The sequence below is a fragment of the Anoplopoma fimbria genome, chromosome 10, assembly GCF_027596085.1.
Source record: "Anoplopoma fimbria isolate UVic2021 breed Golden Eagle Sablefish chromosome 10, Afim_UVic_2022, whole genome shotgun sequence".
In the NCBI taxonomy this organism is placed as follows: Eukaryota; Metazoa; Chordata; class Actinopteri; order Perciformes; family Anoplopomatidae; genus Anoplopoma; species Anoplopoma fimbria.
This window is the reverse complement of record NC_072458.1, coordinates 21,369,677-21,386,794: the sequence shown is the minus strand read 5'-3', so window position 1 is coordinate 21,386,794 and position 17,118 is coordinate 21,369,677. Positions and strand designations below refer to the sequence as shown.

The 17,118-nt window shown below is 38.4% G+C and overlaps 1 protein-coding gene across 1 annotated transcript; it reads right to left on the bottom strand.

Annotated features, from left to right (window-relative positions):
- Positions 1-924: 924 nt before the first annotated feature.
- On the bottom strand, positions 925-15,568 carry LOC129097706 (chitin synthase chs-1-like). The gene is made up of 22 exons (XM_054606611.1): positions 15,543-15,568; positions 13,629-13,764; positions 13,203-13,391; positions 12,119-12,998; positions 10,549-10,732; positions 9,293-9,388; positions 8,674-8,835; positions 8,372-8,546; positions 8,155-8,210; positions 7,841-7,980; positions 7,083-7,283; positions 6,826-6,941; positions 5,445-5,613; positions 4,901-5,080; positions 4,534-4,812; positions 3,869-4,049; positions 3,397-3,434; positions 3,241-3,305; positions 2,410-2,520; positions 2,110-2,324; positions 1,933-1,984; positions 925-981 (listed from the first exon to the last, which is right to left on the bottom strand). The coding sequence occupies exons 1-22, from the start codon at positions 15,566-15,568 to the stop codon at positions 925-927; spliced, it is 3,708 nt and encodes a 1,235-aa protein (XP_054462586.1).
- Between the last annotated feature and the right edge of the window lie 1,550 nt (positions 15,569-17,118).

The window sequence follows — 17,118 nt, the reverse complement described above, 5'->3', positions numbered from 1 at the left end:
CCCAATATTATTCACCAAATTAAAGATTTCAACAACAAAAAAACTGTCACTGTTTTATTAGATTATACACCATATATATTTGTCTGAGCTATGTAAATATGGCTATATTGCATGTTGAACTTTAAAATACATAATCTAAAGACAATATTAGACCTGAGAAGTTCATCATGAAGTGCTTTAACGATAGTTTTATATATATATATTTTAATCAAAAAAGAGTTGAAACATTTGTTTGCTTTTCTTCTAACTGGCCAGCACAGTTTTCCTTCTTGAAACAGTTTTTTTTAAGGCACCCTTGTTACATACCCATAATAAAAATTTTCAAAAAATCAGGATGAAATTGATTACAATTAAAATATGCACAAAGACGGATTCATAATAAAAAATGCTGTCAGGTTCTTCTCCTCATATTCACGTTGACCTTCATAAACCTCTAGTTTTATCTTCATATTGTGTTGAAGTTTCAATGCAAAAGAAAAATGACCTGTTTTACAAAAGAGGCTCATTGTTTTCAGTTTCAGTTTTTCACTTAATGTTCGCTCAATGTTTATAACAAACCACTTTCTGTTTTCATTCATCCACATTTTAGCTGCTTTTAATATTCAAAACTGAATTAAAAAACGAAAAATAATGAGCTCCTCAGCTGTCATTTGATTTGCTGCTATTGTTCTCACAGTCGCTGTCGATGTCATTCACACACACACACAAACACACCAACACAATCACATTAAGCACACACAAACTGGTGTTGTGTTGTGCTTGTTTTACAGTTTCAGTGTCTAAGGGAAAATCCTGTGTCGTTAAAAAAATAATTTATGAACATCATAAACTGGCCTAAGACAATATGAATAACATTGATACAGTACTTGTTTGTTTCAAAGTATTAAAAAACAATGTCGTTGTCGTGTTTCATTTTTCCGTCGATCACACCATAGTCCCACTTGAAAAGTCGTCGAGGTCAATGCTTTCTTCATCGTTGATCTGCAAGGAATTCAGATAATGAGTAAGAAGCGATTCTACCACACCTAGAACAAGAATCTTTCCAGAAAAACAGGTATATTGGTATTGGAAGGGTTGGGTTTGAGATATACAGTATAATGTTTCGGTATGACGCTGTCACCTTGAATTTTTGTCTACCCTCTATTCTGTAGCTGACACATTAATTGACCCTTCGTGAGTAGCTGTGCTCCCTCTCGTTGTGCTCATAAAAACCCAAGCCTCGTAAAAATTTGCCATACAACAACAAGTATGTCACTAAGGATAAAATAGAGGAGAGGTTGTACTGTGTGTTCAGAACATGAACACTATGACCGAATTACAATGTCACCACTATCTGACAGCTGGTATACCTAATTTTACTTATAGGTTTAAAGTTATCAATATTACCAGCAGTAGTAATGGGTTTAACAAAACAGGACTTAGACCCAAGAGGTCATTGTTCGTGTCCCGTGTCAAACCATGTCAATGTTGACTTATTTTCCGTAACTTCCATATGTAACTAACGCTAGTTACGTAACAAACATAGTTATTCTACGTAAGAAAAATACAAATTTTTACCTCAACCATCCTGAGCTAAACCAAGTAGTTTTGTTCAATAAGTAAACCCATGTTTACGTTTAGGTTTTAAAACTGTTTCCCTTCAAACACAGAAGTTTATTTTGTGGCCCTGACACGTCAAAAAACTATTGGACGAGTTGGGAATGAAAACTTGTTGGAATAAACTAAGCAACATTTTGAGAAATGTGGTGAAATTGTTCGTCATGAATTTATTACTTTAGTTTATCATAACAAGTCCTCATACCAGAGTTAAGACACCCCTAGCAACACTAGTAGCTGTAAAAGTAGTATAAATAGTACTGAAGTAGTAATAATATATCAGTCGTATATTTATACCTTTTTAAGTGACTGTTGCAGTTTTTGTTTTTGTTTTACAGCCATGGGCTCTGTATCCAGGAAGGCCACATAGTGGATCAGGGTGTATATTCTGAAAAGAAAACAACAGAACAAGAAAGTTAGCGAGTGTAAGAGGATCGTTCTACACCATGAAGCTCAAACAGGGTCAAAAGAAAAAAGTTTCTCCTATGATTTGAGCAGCAGATGATTCGTTACCTGTGGTACAGCATGCCAATGAATTGGATCAACACCAGCATGACAAAGGACAGGATGAACATGAAGCCCACAGGGTCGATGTAGATGTACTCTCCGGTGAATTCCAGGTCAAAGTCGATCTTTGGCACCTTGATGAAGATGGTCGATTCTAAGAACTGGAGAGTGAAGGTCACTATGAGCCAGAAGGCATTGCAAATGAAGTAGACGAAGGTAATCTGGAAAAAACAAAGAAAATAAGGATCAGTATTTTTATATATTTATCATTATGTGATTTATTTCACCAATCGAACACATAGTTACCTTGTTTCTCAAGTCCTTGAGTTTCTCAGTCATATTTTTCTGCTTCTTTTTGTTCTCGGGAAGAGGCTCCAGGTATCTGGCCGTAAGCTCTCTGAAGAACTGCTCCTCATCCTGCAAAGAAATTTCAGTGTTTTACATCATGGGTTTTAAATGCTGTAAGAGTCAGAGTAGGGTTGGAATTTATTATTGCAACACGTTCTCATCCCAACGTGTCATATACTGATACAGACCCAATTGGCGACGCTTTCTTTCGCATTGGGTAGCCCGGCGTACAATCGCAGTAAACACGTGGTTAATGGTGTTTAATTCAAACAAAAATACTTGCTTAGGTTTACGCAGTTAAACTATTTCATTAGGTCTATGAAAAACATCATGATTTGGCTATAAATAACTTGGTAAACTAAGCTAAATGCAAACAGCGTAACATGTATGTGTGTCCAGCATATTGGAGCATAGGTAAATGGCAAAATCCCCAAGTATGAGGCAGTTTGATGGATTATCTTGCATACTACAACACATCAAATAATGACAATAATTGCACAAATGTTAACATGATGTTTCACCTTTTGGTTAAAAAAATAAACCTAAAAATATATTATTTTCATTTGACATAATTATTATATAAAAATATGTGTTTGGCCTGTTTGCAGTGATGAATTAAACATCATTAGATAAAAAAAACATTACATTTGGCCTGATATCTAATATGTCTGTTGAGTGATGACCATTTTTGAGTTATGACAATTCATGATCAAACAATCATGATCAAAGACGCCATAACACATAATCTTCAGCAACGACATTAAAGACACAAAAAATTGAAATACGCACCACATCAAGTGTGTGCTCCCTCAGACGCATGCCATCAGACAAACTCTGCAGTTGTGAGACCCAACCTGAAGAAAAGAGCAATAGTTAGAAAAATATTACACAACATAAATGTTTGAGTCACAAAGTTATGCTAAATTCACCCATATTTGGACTTACTCTGGTTAGGGCAGGTGAAAGCAGACTCTCGCCTTGAACTAAAAAAGAAATAACAATTAGAAAAAAGAAACGGTACAAAAAATGTATGATGGAAAACTCAATAAATTACAGAAAAAGGGTTTAGGAAAGAAATACGTCAGCCAACAATACAATTGATGTTGATACTAAAAAACATATTTTACACTTCAAATTACCCAGCAAGATGGTTTGATCATTTAACCCAAGTATTGACTAGAATGCTGGGTTATTTTTACCTCATAAATGGCTTATTATTATTTTCATGTTTCTTCACAGTATAGTACCTAAAAATGTTTTAAAACAGTCTTTATATAAAGTAAATTCCTGCACATATCCATCGATGCTGTATAACATTTTTGTCTTTTACCAGACAATATATTTCAATTGTGCGAATAAAAAAAGACAAAAAAATGACCATTCGACCCTCCAATCAATATTCTATAACAGATCGTACCTTGGTTCCTCTTCAGGCAAGCTCGCGTCCTCCACAATGCTGTTCTGGGGTTGAGGTTCAGACTCTGTTGCCTCCATCGTCTGGATGTCCTGGCTGACGATGAGCTCTTCTGTACTGCCTGTCCGACAGAGTCTTCTACAGCATTTGGCCCGTGAGAAGAACCGAGTGATGGTGCTTTTGGCTGCAAGAATAACCATCAGTTTCAGCTCAACTCAAACATACAATGGAGCAGCATTGCGTTACTGATTAAACGCATCAAAGTAGTTTAAATGACGAAATAAAAAGGGTTTTTGTTTGTTTGTCAAAAAATATTTTTGGGTAAAATGGCCTTTACTACTAACAGTGAAATGTCATTTCAAAATTGCAATGGCCATATTTGTTTTTTTTGGGACTCTTAACAATCTAACCCCAAAAATGAAAGCTGTTTATAAGAATCGTAAAATCTATTTTGATTTTTTCACAAAAATGTCAGTGAGTGAACCTGATAATGGCAATATACCGGTGTATAAAAAATAAAGTTTAAAGTTGCTGGATTACTCAATCGGTCCAGTATGGCTGAACATTTAAAATGTGTATTACTGGCTATACTATCTTGGGGTTTTATCGCCCTCAAAATGCATGCATGCATAGTACATAGTATTTTTCAAGTTTCAACTTCGATCTACCTTTCTGGGCGTTGGTCTGTGGGGCAGCTGCTTCCTGTTTGGCAGCTCCTGCAGCTGGCGCCGTCTCCCTGGTGCCCCAGGACACGTTGTTCATGTTGACCATGGAGTAAATCGCTAACAGCATGTAGGCGCTGGGGATGGAGATGAGGTAAATTAAGCCGAAGACCACCAGGCCAATCTCCTGAGGATGCAAGATTGCAGTGATGAGGTAAAAGCCGGCAAGGGAGATGAGGAAGATGCTGCTCGGAGTCAGGATGGTTTCGTCCTTCACCATGTTGCCTGATGGGGGAGGAACAGATTGAAGATGAGACTTAGAAGCCAGACACACTCCAGTATGAACAGCCTTCGTTGTGTCGTGTTTGTGTACCTATTATGATAATAGCTGCTATCATCATGAGGAAGGCGTACATGATGCTCATGATTGCTGCAATAACGATCTGAGTGTCTGCCTTGATCTTGAAGCTGATGCCGAGGAAGATAGCAGGAGGTATCACAGCCAGGACCAGAGCAACGCTCGGGTGAATATCAAGCAGCACAGTCAAACTACCTGAATGATTGACAGGAAGCAAACAAAAGAACTGGGTTAACAACAACATTATAAATAAATAAGTGAGTAACGTGACCTTCTCACCTAAACCACATCTTGTTCATTACCATTTATCTTCCATCAGAGATAAAAGCAATGAATTATGGGATTTCACTTCATTAATTGGAAGTATCTATTCAGATGTAGGTGCATTTGCATTTTAAAGAAATACTTTAAATAGCATAATATACATTGCATCAAATAAATAATTGCATGATTGACAATTAAGCTCCCATTCTCACATTTCACACAATAATTAAAGCTTTAACTTATTGTGGTCCTGCTAATCCTTTTTATTGGCCTTAAAATAACCCAAAAAGCGAACCTGCAATCATAAGGATGACGGTGGAAGGTGCCAGAATGGACGCGGCCAAGCTGATGAGCTGGTAGAGCATGTATAGTTTGGATATGGACGGGTTCCTCTGGGAGATCAGGGTGGCAGAGCCCAGCAAGTCCACTACGTTGGCCATGGTGGACGGTCCCCATCGACGACGCTGACAATTGCAAAAGAAACATTAACATGAATTATTCGGCAAACTGTTGGACATAGTGGCCGTTATTTTATATCTGCAGCTTGCTGTAGTTTCAGTTAAAGAACAAGATTGTTTCTGGTTGAGTAAAAGAACACTAAAGCCAGTAAACTTTCCCATTATGGAGACGTACGCCATTGTAATGAGTTTCTGAACTAACCTTGCTCTTTGCACAATAACAAAACCATATTTATGAAATATATATATATATATATATATATATATATATATACATATGTATAAATATATCATATTTTTACATGAAATCAATTTAAGATCAACCAACCAACATTTTATTTTGTAATCACATAATCATCAGATTAAGATTGTGTTAGAGATAATTAAGATAAAGATAATTGTACTGAACATTATTACCTGGTAATTCTCTACCTGTTGATTATGATTGTCCACAACAAGGTATTTTCATAAACCAGCGGGTAATGCTCTTGGATTTACTCCAAAGAGTATTGCACAACATTTTAATAGCATCTTTGACATTTAAGCTGACCGATGTTCTCTGGAAGTTCCTGTTCCATGAGTGTTACAGGTAGGATTATATAACATTGTTCACATTCAACCAACACGTGCTGATCAGTTTTCTCTTGAGGATCTTATTCAAAGAGTGGTAAACCACATTTTAATTCACATTCACATGTAGGCAACCCGTACGGATCACTGTTTACCCAACACGTCCTTATTCCACATCATCACATACTAACACTAGGTCAGGATCCTTGGCGCCAAAACACTGGATAGCCCGGCTTGTCAAACTACGACGCTGCACTACGGTTGCAGTAAACACGGAGTTAACGTTGGGAATTCAAACAAAAACACTCGCTTTGGTTTAGGCAACAAAAAACACCAAGTTGGGTTAGTGGTTAAGTACAGAAAAGATGACACTAACATCAACAATGTACCTTTAAAATAACTCAACAACACTATCGGACATGAACACTGGTCTCCTGATTGAAAGTCCCTTGTTTGTTTTACCCATCTGCCTACATTCCCACCCTTCCTGTTTTTTCCTTCACTGTTTTAATACTACTGTGCGTCATCGCACTGCCCGAGCAATTTTCTTTGAATATCTAAAGGTGTTAAAGGCACCATTTAGCATGCCGTGTTCATGGGAATCAGACATCGAGGGCATGACAGCGTCAGAGGGGCTCCTGTAATCACCTGGTTGTAAAACTCTTTGAAGTCCTCCGGGGCGTTGGTGTAGGCATCGGAGGCCGCGTTGTACTCCACTCTCCATCCCTGCTTCAACAGCAGAGTACACAACCAGCGGTCCTCTCCTGCAGAGACAGTTAGAGAATGTGTCAAATCTAATGCCACACCATTAACTTTTCATCCGATAAACTAGCTCTGGTTTTGGTTATATCCACCGTCGGCTCTAGAAATAGATCAGCTGAGTGCTCCTATGATATTTAATTTACCTTGGTCGTACTGGATGTGGTGTCGCGCCTTTGAGGACTTGGTGGAGTATCTCTTCATCACGTTGTCGTCCATCAGCGCCGCTCCTCTGAACAGACTGAAGCAGCCGGGGCTGCAGAGCACGCAGCCGAACACGTGCTCTGCTGTCTTGTGCAGCCAGTGACCGACTGCATATTCAAACTTCTGGTACCACACTACGGGACCTGCCAGGGAAATACACAACTGTTACAACATAATACACATAAGTACGAAGTGCACACTAAATCATTTTATTTTAAATGACATACATTGCAGTGTGCAGTTTTTGACTTTCTATAGAAATGCATTGTAATAAATAGGTTACTGCACACTGTAAAATAAACAATAGGTCCTCTTTTTAACCAATCCATCAATCGTTTCATCCATAGATCCATCCACCATCCACCATCCATACACCATCCATCTATCCATTAATCCATCCATCCATCATCACCCATCTATCTATCCATTAATCCACCCATCATCCATCCACCATCAATCCACCATCCATCCATCCATCCATCCATGCTTCTGACTTTCAATCTGAAAAAGCTTAACGTCAACTAAACGACCTATCTTAATATTTTTTTTAAATAATTTTTAGGTCGTCTGTTGTCAATATTGCTAAATGTCTGCTGACTGGCCTGTAGAGATCTGCATTGACTTTATTGATGATCATCAAATTTATCCCATTGGGTCAAGTCCTCCTCCTGTCCCCGACCTTTTATCATATATGACCAACCTGATCCGGTGGGGTGAATCCTGCCACACGCCGCCCCGACGAGTGGATACAGCTTCAGACGATCGATGAGCAGCATCACAGCGGCCGGCTGGAAGTCTGTGTCCCCATCTAAAGCCAGGATGTAGGTGTTGTGCTTCTCTCTCTGGAGCAACAGACACAGTTTGCTCTGTTTCACATCTAGCTTATTTTCATATACAAATATTGTAATGGATGCACTGGTTATAGTTGTTGGTGTGAGTGCGCATGCACGTGTTTTCTCTCGTCTTACCTCAAAATCGCTTTTCAGCTCAACCTCGTCATCTCCTTTCCCCCACCTTTTGAAATACTTGGTAGATAATTTCCAGCCAAGGAGATAGTACAAGTACATGACCTGTAAAGTATCACATACTATTCAGCAAACACACTCCGACAGAGCAACCATCTCCTAAAAATGACATTATATACTACTAAATGTCACTGGCATTAAATGAAAGGCAATGAAATGTTTCAAACTGGCTAATAATCAATCTCTGTTGCATAATTTTTCATCACCTGGGACCATCTTTTCTTGTGGCGGATGAGTGTCTTGTCCTTGAAGTGAACAACTAAACTGTTTCCATGAGGCATGGTGAGCACCAGACGCCCTCCGTACGGCGTTGTCACGATCTTCTGATCAGGGATCTGCTCCTGCTTTATGAAGAGGCCTCTATCCATGTTTAGGAAGACACTGATGACAGAAGATGAAAGATATGTCAGCTTCATTTCAAGTGATAATCTCTGAGACCACTTGGCAGTCGAACTGTGGACTTCCTTTATTCTTTCTATAAATAAAACTTGAGTTTCACAGTTTTTACCCGTAAACTTCTCTGAGAATAATCACAAGCATCTCTGCATATTCGTTGACGTGGCGCCCCTGACTGCCGGGAACATCATTGAAGGCGTCGTCAAAGTAGATATGGGTTTCAAAGACAACGTCAGTGTTTTTTTCTTCCACCTTCGGCCTGTACTTGTCCAGTCTGTGAAGTCACAAGAATCACATAAAGCTACTGTTAAGCTGCTGTTGTTAAAGGGAGGCTGAGCAAATTAAAAGGGAATTCTACCCCGATAAAATTGGAGGTTGTTATGTGATGGCTAGTACATAAAAGTTGTTTTCCATGAATAATCAAGCAGCCATACTTTTCTACCTATATCAAGTTTTAAACTCCAAATACAATAAACACCCTTGAGTGCCCTTACGTACAAAACCAAATGTACATAGAGATGACTACAGTGATCAAAACATGCGAATAATAATGAAGCAAAAGACCAAGGGCAGTTTAAATTCTTCTAATTCTTCTAGTACTATCTATTGGACGGTTCAGATGGAAACCCTTGCCTAGCTAAAACTGTAAATAAGGAAGTAGGGGGAAAAGGCCAGGAACAGGTTAGTCACAGCTTGTTTCTGTATCTGATGGTTAACCACGTGAAACTTACCGAAATATCGAAATGATTATATTCATCATCTCGTCGTAGGTTTCATGCCACATGGTCGCACAAAGGAACACTTTCACTGTGTCTAATGGTTTGAATCTGAAAAAGACAAGATTTGCATTATTGACAAATGGGTTTTAAGCACATCCAAAACCTTTAGGACCTTTACACACCAAATGTGAAATACTCGCCTGCAAATATTACATGTCTGGTGCTTTTATAGAGAAAGGTAAGAACTGAAGGAACTGGTCATGTCTGCGCTACATTTGTCAAGGTTGATAGGTGTAAAGTTTGCAGTCTTTGTTTGTACTCCAGACCTCTGTGTTGTTGTTTTATAAATATAGGTGCAACTCAACTGCCTTTAGTCGTCGTGTGAAAGCTTAGAAAAAAATCCTTTGTTATGAAAAAAAATGGTTGCCTTTTTGCCGTGCAACTTTCACTAATCTTGTGCAAGCATTCATGAGTTTGAAAAGAATGTATTTCAATGCAAATGAGTTGCACAAACACGGCGTCCGCGGTGTTTACACTTATCTGAACTTGTTTTAATGAAATGAAACCAGAATACTTACGTCAAGGATTGTCTGACACATCTGTCAGCTTTTAAATGTTTGCTGATTCATACTAATGATATACATGTGGATAACAGGTTTTCACCACAGCCATTGTTGTATTTGTTGGCAGGAGGCCTTTAACCTTTCGGATAAACTGTAATTCCGGAGCTGCTTTTGTTTTGCAGCCTTTGTCTAAAGGCCATGGCTATTTATATGAAATGAGTGGTTGTCAAAAGGTGTGCATTCAGTGTGCAAGTTAAAATGAGTGATTATAGTAGATTTTAAATAATGACCATAAAATAGATAATTTTAGCTTTTTTAAAGCTAAGAAGGACCAGTAACAGTTAGAAATTCCTAAAATTGGGAGTTTTTTGCACATTATTTTGTGTCATGGCAGAGAGAACTGCTTGGAAACAATGAATGAAACAACTTAACCTTTATCCACAAAAAGAGGTTGAGTAGTTAATTAAACAACTTCCTGCTTGTGCTACTGTTAAATGGTATTTTTCCACATAAACAGGAATTATTTTATTCCAGTCAACCTTACCCCCAAATAATCCCAGTCTTAAACCACAACTACAAAGCATAATGAATCCTTCCTAAACTATTGTAAACAGTCCAAACTCAAAACAAACCCCCACGAACCTCACTTTGTAGGGTATTCCTGATATTCCAAACACACACACACACACACACACACACACTTACTGCTTTCGCTTTTGAGTCGTCTGGACGTCAAAGCGTGTGTTTAGAAGCAGTGACTGCTCTAAAAACCCTCCCTCATAGAGTCTCCTGACGAACAGGTCCTGAGTCCTCTGGATGCGGTACAGGCTGAGGAACCAGAGGTGGAGAGTGGCCAACACAAGGCCGAGCCACCAGGACACTGCTGAGCCTAAGGAAAGATGAATGAAAGGCTTTTTAAAAAATCCACCCATTAATCCTCTAACTGTAATGCATCACCATTAATCTGTGAAATTAGTTTTTTGACACAATATAGTTCTGTCATCTAGTTTTCTTTTTATATCTCTAATATTACCGAAAGATAAAGGTGACAACCAAAATAATGTACACCCGATTACGTCGCTCGGAGGTCACTAAATTGAACGTGGAATCGGTGTGTTCATACGCAAAGACAATGTCGGACTCCGTAGTGTTCTCTGGCCCTCTCCCTAATCTGGTCAATGATGAGATGTATAGCCGCATGTCATCATTCCACCGCTGGCTGTCGAGGTGGTGTCCTGCAAACAATGTGGGCTTCGTAGACAATTGGGATACTTTCTGGGGAAAACCTGGTCTGATTAGGAGAGACGACATTCATCCTACTTTGGATGGAGCGGATCTCATCTCTAGAAATCTGACCCGGTTCATTAGTGGACCTAATCCATGACCCAGAGTTCAGACCAGGAAGCAGAAGCAGAGTCGCAGTCTTTCACACTCTGCGCTTCCTTTGGAGCAGTTACCCACCCAGTTACCCACCCAAAAGGCTCAGAGTTTTTATCAAGTTTAGTCCTCAAAACAGATAAAGTTATTATTGTATGGGATTTTAATATTCATGTGGATCATGTGTGATCAATAGTTTATTTGAGGATTTTCAGTCAGGATTTAGAGTGAATCATAGCACAGAGACGGCACTGGTGAAAATGACCAATGACCTTCTAATAGCTTCAGACAAAGGACTTGTCTCTGTACTTGTATTGCTAGACCTTAGTGCTGCATTTGATACCATTGATCACCAAATCCTATTACAGAGATTGGAGCATCTTATAGGCATTAAAGGAACCGCACTTAGCTGGTTTAAGTCGTATTTATCAGACCGATCTCAGTTTGTATATGTAAACAATGAAAGCTCGATGAAAACCAGGATTCTGGGCTATACAAAATAAACTGAATTGAATTGAATTGAATTGAATTGAATTGAATTGAATTGAATTGAATTGAATTGAATTGAATTGAATTGAATTGAATTGAATTGAATTGAAATTGAATTGAATATTAACGGCAGGTTGTTCTAATACAGCGTTCGTAGCTCTATACCAAATAAATTGATGTGCTGTAATTCGTAGATATCCTACAAAATCAATTCGTATGTAATCCCTTTGAGGGAAGATTGATATGTCAAACAAAAACCTGTCTTTCAGCCAGACGACGGAAGATATCGACGGAAATATCGACCCAAAGTTGACATTGAAAAAAGGAATCACTTTACTTCTGAACTTCAGTTACGACACTGCCATAGATATAGTTATAGTTAACCCAAACAACAATCTTTTCCTATTACCTGTCAGCATGCCAATGTCGAATATCTTGGACATGTCCAGGAAACACAGAGTGTGTGTAACATCCAACACCAGTTGTGGGAACACGCTGCCATTCAGGCTTTGGTTTCTGCCGTCGACAACTTCATTGCAGTAGCCTGTGAAGTTGCTGCTTGCAGTCCCATTCAGGCTTATTCTGTAGTCTTCATAGTAAACGATCACAGGGACAATGAAGAGAACCATTACGGCTAGAGAGGCCAGATGCAAAGGCAGGATGAAGCATCGTCGCAGGGCGTGCATCTTACAGGCCACCAAAGAAAACCAGTGGCAGAGTGCGGAGGAGATCAGCTGAACGCCGATGATGATGGCTATCATTTTTGTCTCACGGCTCGGGATGGAGGTCAAGATGTACCAGTCCATTTTGGCCAGAGGGACGTAGGCTCCGAGCACACCGGCGGTCACTGCGATCCTGAGCAGGCTGGAGAGGATGTGCAGCATGTTCTGGCACTTTTTCACATCTTTACACAACGCTTTGAGGAAGACGGAGCTGTTGTTCTCACTGATCAGTCTCAAGTAGTTCTCCCACCAGTTGAAGGACACCAGAATGGACCCACCAACAGCCAGACCCACCCAAATGATCATCTTGGTATCAGTGGGATCCTTCGTGATGTACAGGAAGAGGAACAGGACGTAACCGAGCAAAATCAGGAGGAAGGCGAAGATGGATGGCACCAGGAAGCGGTTCCTTTCTTTGGCGGTGCACTGAGTGATCGCCTGAAGGAGCGCAGAGAGGACGGCTACACCGTTCAGTATCGTCACGTTGGTCACAATGTCCAGGTGTGGCATTGCAACGATGGTGAGAATGGCTGCACCCATAGCCACCAGGAACTCAAAGAACAGAACCTGAAAAAGAAAAAGAAGTAAAACATGTAAAGACAGATTTTTGTGTCTGACAAGGCCAAAATACATTAAAATAAATTGTTACTGTGCAGAACATCAGAGGGGAAATTCGGATAAGGAAATTTTATCTGACATATGTAACCTGTGTCGTAAAAATACAATAAAAGTTTGGTCAAAGAGGAGGGGCACTTGAGAAGTGTTTCTCACCATAGCTACAGTTATTTTGTCCGGCATCTTTGATGATTTGTAACACGCCTTCCAGAGGCTCTTTTGTAAGAGAAGTACACTGGAAGTGATTAGAGCGCAGCCGATGCACAGCAGAGCGACAGGTTTCTGCTCAGCCGGGAGGGTCTTGGTGCCTTCGTTGGACAAAGTGATGAGGAGGAGAAACGTCGCCTGGAACAGAGAAGAAAGTCGAGGCAAGACGGAAAGATATTAGTGATTTCATTTCAGCTCAGCAGATAAATCTTGGGAGTTTTAAACAAATATTCCATCAAACTAAACGTATGACTGTAATAATGCTGGGTTGTAAGTTGAGTATAGATAGTCCTGGCAAAACCTAGATTTGATTCAGATAATCATCCCAAATGCAACTTGATATTTGTCAGTAAAAATGTGTTATATAGAACAAACCTTGCTGCACAGGGCCAACCCAAACACAAACACAGCTACCACACAGAGAGTGATGGTCTTCAGCAGTTTGAGCATTTTCCATGGCGTCCGTTCATCTTCGATGGCGGGGACCTCTCGGCAGGTATCCCACGGATGCCTAAACAAACACAATGTCAAACTCTGAGGTAACTCTACATAGAAAATAAGATTGGCAGGAATTGCTTTGTTCTGCATGTTTGTTGGAAGATAACTCGTTGGGTAAGTTAGTAGCAGCGTAAGAAGCAGGTTTTGGTTTGATTTGATTTCGATATGTTTATCGGCAGCGTGAAGGAAAGTTACGCAGAAATAAATCTCCTCAGCGAGAAATAAAAACATACGTTAATTGAATTAATAAAGTAAATAAGAAGGTAGAAAATGAAGAAAAAAGTGTGTACACAATTCTACACTACAAATGATAATTGCATGTATAAGTTGTCTTATTCTACAAATGTATTTCTTTATCTATCTCATATATATTTATGAATTTACAGAGAGAGATTCAGATAAAAATTATCTTTGGACCTGGATAACTAAAACTGCATTGCTACATAAAGTTCAAACACGAATGTTCATGTCAGTATTAACAATTCAGGTAAATATATCAGTCAGAAAACATACTCAGGGAAGTACAAATGTATCACAATAACACGAGCCAATCGAATGTAATCTGACCCAACAAAACCGAGTTTCAAAATGACCTTATAATTTCCTCACAATCAGTGTCAAAGAGGATAATTAGAGCGTAAGTTTGGTTTTAACGTTGGTGGGGTATTGCATGTTAAGGGAGCGTAGAAACACTTGATTTACTGCATTTTGCTGACTTTTTCTGCATCAGTTGATAGTGGAAATGTCTATATTGATCAAAAAGAAAACACAAAATTCAAGCGCCATAAATGTTCTCAGGGATTCTGTAGTGCTTTCAAATGTTTATTTTCCTGGAGATCAGCCTTTTTTCATTCTATGATTTACTCTTCCCTCTTTTGGGTCCTTAACTTCTTTAAATGTGCATGTGGCCCCTAATCACGTAAATTATATGTTAAAAACTTTTTGCATATTCACAACATTTCCAACATATCTGTGTTCTCTGCTAAGTTGAGAGTAAAGTTTTATTAATTTGAGAATAGAAAAGTATTAATATTTTAGAGAATAAATAATCAACATAAAGTCATAATATTTCAAGAAAAAAAATCTACCTGCCCTATAAAACCCTGAAACAGAAAACCCTTCAGATCAGTGTAAATCTCAAGACCAAATATTAAGATCCACTTTATCATAAACATTCAAACCAGCATTTCAAACCGTGCTGTTCACACCAAAAGCATATTTCTAGCCCAGGTCAACAAGCGATACTGTTCCTATGCTCCACTCTTTTTGTCTGTCCTTGTTCACTCCAAGGATAATGCGAATGAGTTTGCTTAAATATTAGGGACAATTATTCCTCTACAAAATATTGGTCCTATTTCATCCATATGCAAACCTACGCCCTTGATTGGTATTATTAGTACCACAAACCACAAACTAAATGGTAAAAAATGACCTTAATGGTTGAATCAAAATCAAAATGTGGAAAAGATAGAAATTATTCACCTAAAAAGTTTACATTTTCATTTCACAAACTAATTTTAATTGATTTTCACACTTTAAAAGAAAAAAAACTGAAGTATCAATCAAGATAATTAAAGTTATTCTTTCAAGAAATATTTTCTTGCAAAATGTGTTTCACAAAATTTGTTGCAATTTTTTTTTCAGATTCATTTATCCAAATTTAGACTCAATCAATGTTTGGACTTAAAAAAAAATAGTTCAGCTTGAAGAAGTAAAATGTTAAATGAATTTAATTAATTGAAATATTGCACAATGTATACTCAGATTTAAAGTAAGAAAGTCTCAACTCACTTGGGTATGCCTCTGTCTTCATCCATGTTTCTGACTAATGTGAGCACTTCTCCGGAGAATTCTTATTTAAGTAACAATCTACTGAACCTGCTATTTCAATCATCATCAAGGTGTCATGTGTCATTAACGTGACAGATGAAGCACAAGCACGTTCAGTGTATCATTAAGTGGGAACACCCAAAATATTTGTGTAGCTGCAGGTGAACAGCCGAACAGGGTAAAAGGAAACCAGACTGAAAGGCTGTGACACTGTAAATTAAAAACTTGAAACACAATGTCATTGTCATCCTGCAAAGTACAAATCAAGATGTTTGTTTGAACGCAGAAAACAATATTTCTTTGTGGCTAACAGGAAACACAAAAAATAGCAAGTGACCTTTATCACCATTGCAACCATGTTTGGCGCCAAGTTTTCCATTTACAAATGACTCAAAAACATGTTTGTGGTTTTTACCATGCTAATTAGTCACATTCATTAGTGGTTAAAGCTCCTCGTTGTATCCTAACATACAGTCTTTCCAAAAACAATTAAAAGCATCACAGCAGCAATCATGAAGTTGTATTAAGTCCGATTTTGAAACATATTTTGAAACACAGAAGTGAATTCAAGAGTTTGTTAATCACACTTGAAGCTACGCAGACACATAAAGAAACATTAAACTTGAGGTGAGTGTCGTGTGGCGGAGCTGTTGTGGCCCACGGGGCTCTGAAAAACACTTCCTTTAGACATCTGAAACGAATACATGCATAGGATTTTGTCTTGTTTCGTTAGCTGGTGAATAAAGTGGCACCCAATTGATCTGGTCCAAAAATAACAAAGCAGAGTAAAAATGGGTCACAAATATATATTTAATGATTAAATAATTTCCTTTAACAGCAGTATAATGCCCAGGGTCATCATAAATAAAGAACATTCTTGGCCAACAGTAGCAGCTATATGTAAAAGAGGGATAAGAGAATAATCAGGATTTTGATACACAGACAATACTTAGATGGCTTAGATCTTTTAATGTGATTTGTTTGCATGAAGAAAAATATCTATCACCCGGTTTTCAAAGAGATTAGCTATAGGGTTATGTGTCTGTGAACCTGAAAACACTAAACATTAGCAGGCTGTACCTACTTCTAATTAAATAAGTATGTGAACTCCTGACTGTCCTCCGCCAAAACAATGGGTCACACAAAACCAGGGAGACCACGTTTGTGTCCCGTTCATGTACGTCAGTTAGCTTATGTAAGTTAACTTAACTTCACTTTACATGTGAAACTAATATACTTATTTTTCCCCAAACAATGATCTTTTCTAATCTAACCAAGGAGTTTTATTGCCTAAACCTAACTAAGTATTTCACAATCTTTTTCTAAACCCCGACCAAGTAGTTTTGTTTCATTTCACAGCATTAACTTAAGCAACCGACCTATTACTGGGGTTTAAGTAAGAGGACTAAACTATGAGTTTCCTTTTTGTTCATTTGTTTGAGTCACCTAAAAATACCTGAGTGAGATTTATGATGCCAGAATTAAAACCCTCTGTCGTCCATCACAATGCTATCTTCAAACATACAGAACATTCCAG

Excerpts from the sequence above, each read along its gene's own strand:
- LOC129097706 (XM_054606611.1), bottom strand. The coding sequence starts at position 15,568 with ATGGATGAAGACAGAGGCATACCCAA. Across the intron at positions 3,435-3,868 it reads TTGCCTGAAGAGGAACCAAG|TTCAAGGCGAGAGTCTGCTT; the intron begins GTACGATCTGTT and ends TTTCTTTTTTAG. Across the intron at positions 982-1,932 it reads TGGATACAGAGCCCATGGCT|ATCAACGATGAAGAAAGCAT; the intron begins GTAAAACAAAAA and ends AATTCCTTGCAG.